Here is a 14403-nt window from a genome sequence, read left to right as displayed (position 1 = left end):
TTTAAATTTAGACTCTACATCTAAGTGGCGACTTTTCTGCCGAGTTTGATGGCGAAATAGCAAGACTTAGCATCCAACACGTGTTTCCGGAAGATGAGGGTGAATATACATGCATCGCATCAAACCAACTAGGGAAAGCTTACACCTCCGCATGTTTAATCGTCGATGGTGAGTATGATACATTCACTAATTTTTATCTATTTCTTACATCCCCTCTCTCTCTCTCTCTCTCTCCCGAAAAGTTACGCAGCCCGAAATTCTCTCAAAACAAAGGAAAGAGGCTGCTCTTTCAATTAAATAGAGACATAGTAGGAGGATAATAGGGAAATAGTAGAAGCATAATAGGGGAATATATTTTTTCAAAAAAAAAAATTGAAAGCACCATATTGAATTCGATATAAAACGCTTTGAATTTCTAAGAATTCAAGTAGAAATATTTTGCATTATCAGAAAAATAGTGAAATTTCCAACAAAAAAATATTAAAATTCAGCCAAATTGAGTTGAATTTTTTAGCTAAAAAGACAAATTTTTAAAAAAAAGTTGAATTTCCGGCCCAAAAACTTGAATTTTCAATAAAACCGTTCATTTTCAAAAAATAAAGATGACTTGTCTACCATAGAACATAAGTTTTCTAACAAAAGAAGAATTTTCAAACAGTTGAATTAGATGCGAAAAATCTAATTTTTGACAAAGGAGATAAATGCTAAACCAAATACATAAATTTTTAATGAAGCCAAATTTTCAGTAAGTTTAAAAAATGAATTTCTAGAAAAGAAATTTTTAAACTAGTTGAATGCAACCAAAAAAGACAGATTTTTAACCAAATAGTTGAATCCTGATACAAGTAGATGAATTTCCAACAAAATACATGAATTTTTCTATAAAAAAGTGGAAATTTCAGCCTATCAGGGAGAAATTTCCAACCAAAAATGATAACTTCTTATCAACAAAAATTATTTCTAATCAAATAATTAAATTTTCACAAAAATGACGACATTTTCGGATGCAGAAAGACGAATATTTTACAAAAAATATGAATTTCCATCCCAATAATAATTTTTTAAATCAAGAAATGTCAATTCCTAACCAAAAATAAAATGATAGACTTTGAAATCAAAAAAGTGAAAAAACGAAAACAGCCTGCATATCATAAATAAAAATTTTAATCATCTATAGACTTTTATAGATTTTTTTAGATAATATCAGAAAATGGTTTGAGCTTCTAAGAGCTTTCAACTGATAAAAATACAAAATAAACAAATTTAAAAGTCTAAGGAAACAAAAACAGAAAAATTCGGTTCTTCTAATACATTTTTTGTGTTTTTGAAATGATTTATTTCTTGCTTACTTAGAAAAATACTTTGAACAACTCACGATTCTGTATTGAACAGAATAGATAAGACAAAATATTTATAAGAATAAGGTATAAAAATCTATCTACTCATAAAAATATACTTGAAAAATACAAACAAGAGTATTTTTAATTATGTTTTTTATCTATTTTTCAACTATTCATTTTTAAAATACTTGCTAAAGATAATGCGCTAATATTAGAGGGTACTTTTAATATTCACAAGATACTCGTACGAAAAATTCCCATATTACTTAAAACTGAACTACTGAACCGCTGTGATCCCTGTCATTATCATTAATCGGTATTTGTAGACAGTTATAAGCAGAATTATAAATTCAACACATAATCAATAAAGTATACGTGAGTCGTTTGAAATAGCACGTGATGGAATCCCAACTAATAAAGCACTTAATGAATCATGAAACTCGCGCCGATTATAATCTCTTTTTTTCTAATAGCCTCCTAATGAATGAATTTTATGCCAATGATTTATTGGCTTCCTAACATTGTATGGTGCTAAATTGAGCCATTCAGTTTTAGGATCTTTAAATTCGATAAGATTTTTTAAATTGTAAATCGCAAATCATGTCCAATTAAGACTTCATTTAAAATTTTTGATTTGTTTGAAACGGATCGAGAAATTTTAACAAAGTTTCTTAGATGGCTTGTAATCAACTACAATTATACAAATAGACAGACTGTTATGTTGCAGAGAGGGCCAAATGGTAGAATTTTAAAACGTAACAGAATTACCTTCCAGCATAAACATTTGCATTTTTAACCATCAGGCAGTCGAATTTTCAAGCTAAAAGGCAAATTTTTTTAGAAAACAGTTGAATTTTCAACCAAGAAGTTTCATACCGAACAGATAAATATTAAATCCATAAAAGATGCATTTTTAAATAATATAGGTAACTTGTTAACATAATAATTGAATTATTATTCAGATAATTAGATTTGCAAACAAATAGTGGAATTTGTAACCATATTGTTCAATTTTAAAATTATAAAGATGATTTAAAAAAAAAAATTAATTATCAACTAAACAGTTGAATTTACAACCAAACAGTTAAACTTCCAATAAAAATGCACGAGTTTTCAACAAAATATTTGAATTTTTATTCAAATAGTTGTCTTATCAACGTACAAAATTAATTTTTAACAAAGTGGTAGAATATTTCAACAAAAAACATTAAACCTTAACCAAAAACAAATTAATATTCAACCGACAAATTTTTCAGAAGGCTGTTAAATTTTCATGAAAAATTGAATGTTCAACCAAGAAAAATGAATTTTCCACTAAAACCATTAATTTCCTACTACAAAAGACGAATTTTCACTATTTAAAAATTACGATTTTTTACTAAAAAGTTGAATTGTCGACTAGAAATGGTGACTTTGACAAAATAATATAATTTTCATTCAATTAATGAAATTTGCACTAAACATCTGAATTTTGAACCAAATAGTAAAATTTTTGAAGAACAAATTAAACTTCAGTCAAAAACAGTTACATTTCTAACAAATTAACTACATTTTCAAAAAAAGTTCATTTGCTATCCAGAAAGAATAACTTAAAAAAAAGAATATATTTTTTAACAAAACAGTTGATTTTTCTACCAAAAAAGATGAATTTAAAAAAAATTGTGAATCCTCAACCAATTCAGATTCATATTAATTTTCAACTAAAGAGTTGAAGTTGCAACCAAGAAAGATTTTTCATTTAAAGAAAAAGAAACAAATTAATTTCATATTCGACCCGAAATATAAATTTTTAACGAGAAAGTACATTTTCAACCTAAAAACGTGAATGTTCAATAAAAGAGTTGAATTTTAAACCACTAAGTTAAATCTCAACCAAATAGTTGAAGTTTCTACCAAAATAATATAATTTTCATCCCAAAATGTCGAAAAAGCACATTTAATTTTCAACCAAATAATTTAATTTAGAAGTAAAAAAGACCAATTTGCAACTAGATAGTTGAATTTTTTAGAAAAATAAATAAATTTTCAACTCAAAAAGACAAATGTTTAAATTAACAGTTACTTTTTGCCAAATAGTTGAATTTTTAATTAAACACGTTCAATTTTAAACCAAAAGTGTGATTGCTCTAGAAAATAGTTTAATTTTCTATGAAAATAATAGAAATTTCTGAATAAAAAGACGAATTAGAAAGGCACTTCATTTTCCAACAAATAGTGAAAATTTAAACTAAAAACTATCATTTTTCATAAAAAAAGAACGGTTAAATTTGAAGTTGAAAACAATTATTTTCAACAAAACAAAATCACGAATTTTCAACAAGATAGTTCAATTTGCGACCAAAGGGATGGAAGTTTAACTAACTAATACGAATTTTCACAAAAATATTTGAATTTTTAACCAAGTAGTTGAATTTTCAATAGAGAAGGTTAATTTTTTAGTAGAAAATATAAATTTACTTAAAAATAAATCATTTTTCAATCAAGTTATTGATTTTTGAACTAGAAACGATCATTTTTTAACCAATAGTGCAATTTTAACATTTTCAGTGTAAAGAGTTCAATTTTTAACAAAAAAAAGAATGAATTTTTCATAAAATAGTTATTTTTTCAACCATGAATGACAGATACTCAATGAAAAATAGAATAGTTGTGTTTCAATTAAAATCTATCAAATTAAAATATATATAATATTAAAGTTTTCGAATAAAAAAATTAAATTTTAATAAAAACAAACAACAGATTTTCCACAAAGAAGTTAAATCTTGAACAAAATATAAGAAGTTTTAACCAAAAGAGATGAATTCTGTACCAAAAATATAATAGTGGACTGTTCAATTAAAAATAATGATCTTTTTACGGAAAATAGCTGAATTTTCTGATTGATTTCTCTTCATTCAGTTGGTATTTTTTTCGAAAAAATGAGAAACAGGGGAAGTTTCTTGAAACAGAAGAAAAAGAGGAATTGTTTAAAAAAGTACTTAGATGATTTACTTGTAAATTAAAATCACTAATTTTTATTCTGTTCCAGCATTTAAAAAAATTGTTATTCACACCTATATTTTCCATAAAACGGCCCCAGAGAAGAATATTTATAGGTCTATTACGCTTGAAATGTTTCAGTTCCCGAGGGTAAGGAGAATGTATTAAGTCAACCACGCCTTACGAGGCCCATGGGGCTATTATCAGCAGGATCGACACCGAGATCAACTCCAAGATCTACACCCGTCCGAAGCCTATCACCCGCAGTTGCCCGTAAGAGCATTTACTTTTCTTTACTCAATTTTTTTCTGATAAGACAGGTTTTTATAGAACATACATTTAAACCAAAGAATTTATGTTCTTGTCTGCACATAAGATCTGTTTTAAAAAGAGTCAGAGAGCGAGGAAAGACAGTAAATGTCTGCAAAGATTTGCTTCTCTTGCTCTAGTCTTTTCTCGGAATATTTAGCATATACGTTAATATATTCGTTCGCAAGAACAAAAAAAGGTTTTCTTGTGCAATACTTGATTTGCTCTTTGGCTAAGGCTGAAGCCGAGCTGTCAGGACAAGTGTCGACCCCATCATGGTGTAGCTTGGAAATTTATGCGAAATGAAAGTCTACTTGATGTGAATTGAACGTGTAAATAGAAGATGTGGGTCCCCGATAAGTGTATACTTTTCAAGGACTTATTGTATTCACATTTACATGTGTTTGCATTATATTGAACAAGATTAATCTTCACAATGTAGATGAATGAGGAACGGTGGAGGAAACTTTCATTTTGTATTGGTAACATATCCGTAGTTTGAATGAAGTGTCATTAGATGATCCAGTGATATAACACAATACTTTATAATCCTTTGTAATGCCATGCAATCTCGAGTGATTACTATAAAATCTCGTGCAATCCCATGCTCTGCACTGTGAGAATATTTCGGGGATTCTACTTAAAACCTTCGGGCAGCTAATATAGTTTTTTCAGGAATTTTTCCCAACAAACTGTAGGGATAATTTCGTCAGAGTTTAGAAATTTTAATAAGGTTGGAAATTTTCCCTAAAAAACTGTATGTAGGATTAGGTACCATTAGGTACCTTATTAGGGAGTCTTCTTACGGGCACCTATATAGGATCCTATGTCATTTCCTATAGGTGCCCAATGGGAAATTGACTACTGGCAGCGTCATCGCAATACTGACCGCCAGGACTGGCGCAGTGCTGGCAGGACCTTGGGATGATAACTATGTTCGGTACTGGCATTTAGTTAAGCTGACGCTTGTTTAAATTTATAAGAATAAGAGGTCAGCATTAGATGTGTGAGCTATAATATCGGTTAAAGGATAGATTAGCTTTATTTTGCATATGAATAAAAAAACTCAACTCAGATACGATTCAAGATTTTTAATCATATCTCGGAAACCAATAAAGATTTTTTTACGTTATTTCAGCTTTAATTAATGATAATATTCTAGGTTCTATGCCATATAATTTTCAGATTTTTGCAACAATTTTCCTAGGTCATGCTAAAAGTTGAAGTCGAGGTACAAAATTTGAGAAAATCTTGAATTTTTTTAAACTTCTCATGCTCTTTCTTCTCTTTCTTCCTATATTGGAACCTATATAGGTTTTTCTTTTCTTTCTTCCTAATTGGAACCTATATAGGAACCCATATAGAAACCCATATAGGAACCTATAAAGGAATTTTCAGTTGGGCAACACATTCACATTTTTGCCGAAATTTGGGTAAAGTTATCTATTTTTCCAGAAAAAGGAATTTTTCTAAGAAAATTTAGAAATATTCCGTACCGAAGGATAAGGAAAATCCCCTAATTTTTTAAAATGGAGCGATTTGAATGATTTCAGGGAAGTTTAAAATATTTTAAAGAATTTCACAAGTTTTAAAGGATTTCTATGAATCTCCAAAGATTTCAAAGGTTTCGACAGATTTAATCGTTTTTTAACAGAAATTTAATCATTAATTTAAATTAAATATGTTGTCAAAAGATTTAAAATGATTTCTACTTATTTCAACTGGTTTTTACGTTTTCCAAAGATTTCATGGGATTCCAAAGGATTTCAAGAAATTTAACAAATTTAAAAAAATTTCGAAGAATTTTTAGGAATTCTAAAAATTCTAAGGAATTTCTAGAAAATTTTGAAAAATAAATTGAATAAAATTTCATTTTTTAAGGAATTCGGAGAATGGAAAGAATTGATTAAAACTCTAAGAATTTTAAGGAATTTCCAAGATTTTCAGATATTCCAACTTATTTTTGAACGATTCCAGCAGATTAAAATTTTTTTTAAATATTGCCACATATTTAAATAATTTCGCAGAATTGTAAAACATTTGAAGAGACTTTATAGAATTTGAACGATTTTCAAACATTGTCGTGGATTTTAAGGGTTCTTAAGTATTAAACAAAGTTCAAGAGATTTCAAAGATTGTAATTTATTTAAAAAGATTAAAATACATTTTAAAAAAAAATTTAATTTCAAGGAATATCAAAGAATTTTACGAGATTTTCGAAGCTTTGAAGGAATTTTAGGGTATTTTACTAGTTGCTATGCTTTTAACGGATTTCTAGATAACTTTAGGTAATACATTAAATTAATTTTTTTTTCAACGAATTTTAAATAATTTCTAGATAGTTCTGTGAGTATTTCTAAGATTTTTAAGGAATTGACAAAGGCTTAAAAGATTTAAAATAATTTATACAGATTTGAATAGAATTCAAAGATTTGAATGGTATAAAGGGAATTCGCAGATTTGTTGTGGGAATATGTATATTTGTGCGGAATCGCTTTATTGTGTACTTGTATAGAATGCTTCACTTAGTTTAATTTCAATATAATTACCAATTTACTGCACTTGAAAAATTATATTAATTGTTTGGATACTTTTCATTAAAAATTAATTCAATGAATTGAATTAATTTATCATTTTATTTTATTTAACGATGCCGAATTCTTATAAAAAGTTTGGATGACATATTTCCATTTCAGTTAAAACTTGATAGGGTAGCAAATTTCAGCAAACGTAACTGTTACTTCATTTTCTAGAAGATTTTATAGAAATACATTTTATTTGCTTGGCTTTTTTCCTCTATCATAATAAAACAATGATTTAATAATAAATTAATAATCATAAATATTAATATTTATAATTTGGTGCCAATCTGCTTGGTAGATTAAAAATATTAGTATGTATCGATGAGCATAAGTCAAGAAATCGTATTTTTCTGAAATATATATCGAAAACATGTCTCTATATATTTGTAGGTCAAATATTAGGCAAAAAGTTTTATCTAACAAAAAGTCTAGTCTATCCAACCAATTGACACTAAATATAAACAAGATGTATGTAACAAAATATTCTAAATAAATATTGCAGGAATTTTCAATATCTTGAATATTTTTTTATGATTTTAAGATTTATGTCATCTTTAAATTTTCATTTTTTGCGCTAAATACTTGATGTAGATATATTAGAATTTATAAGGGAGCACAGGTTGTGTATTGGTTTTTTGGTTTGTTTTAATCTTACAGTTTCTGAAACACCAATATAAAGTTACATTCAAACTTATTTTCCAAAATACAAGATTAATCTAGATACGGATTCTTGGTAGCTTTTTTTGTAGTCTAGAGCGGGATAATGCCGTCTGGTGGGGCAACAGCGAATTTGCGAATTATCTTGCTATGCTTGAATCATTTTAATTCTTCCATCTATCAAATATGCAGAAATATAAGATGCAATAATGTAGAACTGGAAATAAAAACATTGGATAAATTCCACGGCTTATTAACTTTCCATAGAAAAATGTATGTTAACCGTTTAAATGTTAATGTGATTCAGGTGGTCGCGAGCTGAAGGCAATCAGTCTTCCCAGGAGAGTTGAAGCTGGTGGTAGCATGAGAAAAAGGCCGAAAGTGACTCCTCCAAAGTTTTATACTGTTCCTCATAATCGTGTAGCCGAAGAAGGTGAAACTGTTCGATTCCAATGCGCAATCACAGGTCACCCAATGCCTTGGGTCGTGTGGGATAAGGATGGAACTGCTGTCACGCCTACCGCAAGAATCTCGATCAAGGAGAAAGATGATTTACGAGTCTTGGAAATTACCGAAGTTACGTCAGAAGATGTTGGACTCTACAGAGTGACCCTTGAGAATGATGTGGGTCGCACGGAAGCAACAGCCCGACTCGAAATCATTAGTATGAGACTTTGCAATCATATTTATTTGTAAATACGTAATGATTGACACTCTATTTCTATGTAAATTAGACATCGTTAATCATTAGGATTACGATTGAATTATTTATTTGTGTTGGATCAAAGAGGCATATCAAAATTGGCAGTACATTTATATTTTGATAAAGTACAAGATACTTTCATTATCGTTTCTCTTCTCCTTATGGGAAATTCTTCGGAACTTGTTTTTAAGAAAATATATTCAATTCGAAAAATATTTTATGACTTATCCTAATGTGTACATGTGTTGCAGATCGGCACAGTTTAGTTCCTCGTCCAGTTCGAATAACTAGAAGTGCATCACCCAGAACCTATCCAACTTTCACAAGAAGCGTACTTGGTTGTGCAACGAGGGTTGATCGACGATTTCAATTGCAGTGTGATATCAAAAGTTCTCCAAGTCCAACACCATCGTGGTACAGGCAAGTTGTTTTCATTTAATTCCAGAAAAGTATTTTTAGATTTCATATTTATTAACATTAACAATTTCATTCTCAGAAATGGAAAGCGAATAGAGCGTTCGAACAGAATCAGAAAGTGTTTTGATGGTAGGACTGCTAAAATCGAGATTTCGGAAGTAAAAGAGAGCGATGCTGGTGAATATGTTTGCGAAGCAACTAATCTCTTAGGATCCACAAGAAGTAGTTGTCAGGTACTTTAATTTGTCTTTTGAAATATTCTAGAATTGTTACCACATGAAAGATATGTTCTGTTCTGTTTTTATTAAAAAATTATATTCGAACAGGTAATCGTTCTTGAGGCTGATGATCCTTCTACACTTGATGAAGAGGCTCCGATGTTTCTACAGACTCTTCCAAAAGAATCAATTGTCATGGAAGGCCATTCATATGAATTGCAGACTAGAATTACAGGTAGGATTACCTCCAAGATAGAAACACTTTCGCTAATTGTACGCTTATAACGACCACACTGGCGTTAGTCGTATAAAAGAACCACTCTGTTTTGCGAGTTGGCTCCCCAATTTTATTACGCATACGCAACAAATAGCAGACATGCTTAGCAATAATGTTTTAATATTGTCCAACAGTGTTCGATTATAATGATGTAATTTGATCATATTTAATGATATTTAATAATTTTTTAATCATGTTTTTTAATACTCTCTGGTTTAGTAAGTTATTTAAAAATCTATTGATTTTTTTTTAAATTTTACTGAATTCCTCGAATTTCTTTGTAGTCCTTGCAATAACCTAAATTATCTGAAATTCTTGAATTATTGAAGTTCTATAAATTATCGGGATTATTATTATCTGATTAATCGTGAAATGCCCTTAATTCCAAAAACTGTAAAATAATGCAAAGAATTAAACCGAATCCACAGAAATTCAGAGTAATCAGAATTCAGAGAACTAAAAAATACATAAAAATTCATGGAATTCAGTTATTAAAAAATAAATCCAGGGAATAAATCCAAATAAATTGAAATCCAGGGAAATCAAGGAATTCAGAGAATTCAGAGAGGAAATTCAGGCAATTCGCAATAATTCAGAGATTTCGGTCTATAGAAAGAATTTGGGGAAATAAATGAGTTCAGAGAGTCTGAGAATTTAGGGAATCTAAAAAATCCGAGAATCCAGAGAATTCAAGGAATTGACAGAGTTCAGGAAATGCAGTGAACTCGGGCAATTTAGAGAATGTAAGGAATTCGGAGAGTTCGGACAATTTAGAGAATTCGGAAAATTCAGACAATTCGGGTGATATAGAGAATTCAGGGTATTCAGAGAACTTGGGGAATTTATTAAACTGCGGGAATTCAGAGAACTCAGGGAATTCAGGTATTTCAGACCTTAAAATACCATAAATGATCTGAAATCGTTGAATTCTTGAACTTCTCTGAATTAGCTGAAAAAAATCAGAGAATTCGGGTAAAATATGGAATTCAGAGAATCCGAGAATTCAGAAAATCCGAGAATTCAGGGAATTTAGGAATCCGAGGAGACAACAAATTTGGGGAATTAAGAGAGTTCAGAGAATTCAGAGAATGCAAAGAATCCGAGAATTCATGAAATTTAGAGAATCCGGGAATTCATGGAATTCAGAGAATCTGAGAATCCGGGTAATCATAGAATTCCGAGAATCTGAGAATTCAGGCGATACAGAAAAAGCAAGGAATTTAGAGATATCAGGGAATTAAGAGATCTTAGGAAATTAACGGAATTCAGACAACCCCAAGAATTTAGGTATTTCGGGCAATTCAAACAATTCAGAGAATTCAGACAATTCGGGGAATTTATGGAGTTCAGAGAGCTCACGGAATTCAGATCATTTAGAGTTCAGGGAGTTCAGAGACCTCATGTAATTCAGATCATTCGGAGTTCAGGGAATTTAGAGAGACAAGAGAATTCACGGAATTTAAAATGTTCAGGGAACTCAAATAGTTCACAGAATTAAGAGAATTCAGGGACTTCAGATAGTTTAGAGAGTTCAGGGAATTCAGAGAATTTAGAGAGTTCAGGTATTTCAGAGAGACAAGAGAATTCAAGAGCTTCGGAAGAATTCTGGTTATTTGGAGAACGCAGGGAATTTCTAGAACTTAGGGAATTCTGGAAATTCAGAGAATTCAGGTTTCTCAGACAATTAAGAGAATTGAGATAATTCAGAGAGTTTAGGTAATTCAGAGAACTCATGTAATTCAGACAGCTTAGAGATTTCAGGGAATTCCGGTATTTCAGACAATTCATGAATTCATTTAATTCAAAGAATCTAGATAATTTAAAGAATTCAGAGAATGCAAAGAATTCAGGCAATCCTGAGAAATCAGAGAAATCAGAGAATTCAGGGAATTTAGAAAATTCATGGATTCTGAGGAATTTAGAAAATTCAGAAGATTTTAAGGATGTTAAAAAAATTAAAAATAATACTAAGAATTTAAGGAACTTTAAAGAATTAAAAGATTCTGTGAATTCTAATTAATTTCAAATAAAGGATAAAGCAGAGAGTATTTAATTTATGTACGTAATAAATGAAACGAAAAGTTAAAACGGTATTCATAGTTGGTGAAGAATGTATCACATATTTTGTGAATAGTCCCAAAACAGTTTTTTACACATGCTCGTTTTTGCTTCTCGACATAGGGCAAAAGCGTCAGAGTGACTAATCACAATACTTAATATTATTCCAGGCAGTCCACCATTTGAGATCAAGTGGCTAAAGGACAAAAAGGAAGTATCCGACACTGACTGCTATCGATATGTAGTATATGAAGATGGAGGTGTTGCTCTTAGATTGGCAAATGTGAATCCTTTAGCTGCTGGAGAATATACTTGTCTAGTCCGAAATGCTTTTGGAGAATCATCTTGTAATGGATTCTTTTCTGTTCAAGGTAAACCATCATGATGATTTTAAAAAAATCCGTCAAATTGGGCGCCATGTCCCTATAAAAAAGGATATCGTAGCCTATCAAGACGTTTATTAATTCGTTTAAATCTCCCCCCTCCCCATATCAATCCCCCCTTTCTCTCCCCTTTAATTAAATCTTTCCTATTAGATCCCATCCTACCCGATTCCATATTATCATCACCTACTTTCCCTACCTACCGTTCGCCCACTTCCCCTCCATTCACAGAAACTTTAAGGGTTTCTTTCCGAGATTGCGTAACCCTAGAAAGCATTATAAACAAAAGTAAATGTATCAATTTATTAGATGTTTCTTTTTCCTTCCAGATTATAAAGGAGCTTCTAAAGCTGCTTTCTGGTTTACGAAAACTCCTGTACCAGTGTTGGCTTCGAAAGGTGAAACCATATCCTTTTGTGCGAGAATTCATAGTGAAAGACCCATCGAAATCGACTGGAGCGTCAATGGAAAGAGTGCGCGAGAAAATTACAGATGCAAGGCAAATAAACAAATTCTTACATACCTATCATCGAAGTGTAAAATTCGAAATTAACTTATTTATTATATCTTTCAGGTGGAGAAAGATGGACCTACAAGTATTCTGAGAATAAATTCCGTCACGTACCGAGACTGTGGCGAAATTAGATGCACAGCATCCGTGACTGGGGGCCGAGGTCCCTCGATAAGTTGTGCAACCGACCTGCGATTCATGAGGTTTTCGGGAGTAAGAGACAGGTCTCTATCTCCTACCAAGAAAATGACACTCTCTCCGGTAGTAAAACGTTCTACGCGTATATCAACAAGTCCTTATCGGCAAGAAGATAAGGAAAATGTGAATGGAGTGCCTACTGTATCACATAAAGCAGATGACATAAATTCTTTCAAAAAGTCTGAGTTTTCCCACCGTTTGTTGAATCCTCGTGCTGATATTTTCTCCTTGAAGATGTCGTCACAGAAAAAAAATCAGAATGAGGGAAATGCTGAAATTCAGAGAGAAAATAGTAATACAAATGGAAGTTTACGAATAGAAAATCAAAACGAAATAAAGACTGAGGAAAGAAATGAGCGTGATATAAAAGCGGAGAAAGATATGGATAAGAAGATTGGGAACTTAGTGGAATCACGCATGAAAAATGGAAGTTCCATTCACCATAATATAAACTTGAAATCTATGGATGGAAAATTTTCTCTGGAATTAGTAGAGCCAGAAATCCCAAAAGAGATTAAACCCTTTTCCCTCTCTAGTGATTTCAAGGTCAAGATAGGAATGGAATGTTTGGATGAACACGACCACAAAGAACCAGCAGTCGTTTTACAGGCGCCAGCAGACGTATTCGCTCTGAGAGGGTCCACAGTCATCCTCAGTGTGTCATATCGAGGTCACCCGGAACCGAGAGTCAGATGGCTTCAAGCTGTAAGTAGAATAAACGTTTTTATTTTCGGCTAATCTATTAAAGAAAATAATCATTTGGACTCAGATAGTTTTAGCAGAACTTTAATGTGAAATAAGGATTAGAAACTGTCTTTTTAATTTATTTTAAAAATTTCAATCGTTCAAATTCATGTCTCGAAAGAGCTAAAAAGTAACCCTGTTGTGAAAAAATTTGGTTTCAAATAAAGAAATAAAATAGTTCCAGTTTGAATTTTTTTTCAGTCACAGAACGTATTTTAAATATTTTTCACACTTTAGGTCTGTTTCAGTAGGACTATTTTTATAACATATATCTTTTGCGCTCTCGTAACATAAAAAAAAATAGTTAATGATTTGGCTACGAATTCCATATCAATATTTGTCCACATTTTTATTCAGACATGCATTTGGACATGTACAAATATTTCTAAAGAAAGTAAGAATTAAGGTTTGAGAATTCATGGAGTAAGGTATACAATTTTTCTAAATTATCTTGAAGTATTGGAAGTATCTTGAAGAATATCCAATATCTTAAAGTACCTTGAAATGGCATGAAATATCCTGCAGTATATAAAATTTCCTAAAGTATGTGAAGTATTTAAAAGTCTTTGAAATATCTGGAAGTACATTAAGCTATCCTGAAGTACCTTGAGATATGTTGAAGTTTAGGAAATCCTGAAGTATTTGAACTATCTCCAAGTATGTGTAATATTTTTAAGTAAATTAAAATATCTTTAAGTACCTTTCAATATCCTCAAGCATGTAAAAAAATCAAAGGTAAACGAAATATCCTCGAACATTTTAAATACTTTGAATAACTGTGTGTAGTATCTTGATATACTTTGAACTATCCTGAAGTACCCTAACATATTTTGAATTATACGAAGTTCTGAAGTGTGTACAGTATCTCTGAGGATATGAAATATCTTGAAGTATATTGTTCTATTCTTATGAAAGGTGAATAAATAATGAAACGTGTATTGATTGAAATAACGTTTATTTTACACACACACGGATAAATCAACGTTTATATCTATTTAAAAAGAGAAACAAACAGTTTAATAATTCG

The 14403-nt window shown here is 30.7% G+C and overlaps 1 protein-coding gene across 5 annotated transcripts in view; it reads left to right on the top strand.

Annotated features, from left to right (window-relative positions):
- Positions 1 to 14403, top strand: part of LOC117168779 (titin homolog) — a 126593-nt gene that overhangs the window by 86118 nt on the left and 26072 nt on the right. For all 5 annotated transcript variants that reach the window (XM_033354567.1, XM_033354565.1, XM_033354563.1 and 2 more), the window contains 9 exons: positions 12 to 168; positions 4461 to 4592; positions 8175 to 8531; positions 8822 to 8990; positions 9067 to 9220; positions 9314 to 9440; positions 11711 to 11911; positions 12253 to 12422; positions 12498 to 13337. In XM_033354567.1, coding sequence (XP_033210458.1) covers positions 12 to 168; positions 4461 to 4592; positions 8175 to 8531; positions 8822 to 8990; positions 9067 to 9220; positions 9314 to 9440; positions 11711 to 11911; positions 12253 to 12422; positions 12498 to 13337 — 2307 coding nt within the window. The remainder of the gene's footprint in view (positions 1 to 11; positions 169 to 4460; positions 4593 to 8174; positions 8532 to 8821; positions 8991 to 9066; positions 9221 to 9313; positions 9441 to 11710; positions 11912 to 12252; positions 12423 to 12497; positions 13338 to 14403) is intronic.

The sequence above is a fragment of the Belonocnema kinseyi genome, chromosome 3 (genome assembly GCF_010883055.1).
Source record: "Belonocnema kinseyi isolate 2016_QV_RU_SX_M_011 chromosome 3, B_treatae_v1, whole genome shotgun sequence".
Classification (NCBI taxonomy): domain Eukaryota; kingdom Metazoa; phylum Arthropoda; class Insecta; order Hymenoptera; family Cynipidae; genus Belonocnema; species Belonocnema kinseyi.
This window is presented reverse-complemented; position numbering and strand designations above follow the sequence as displayed.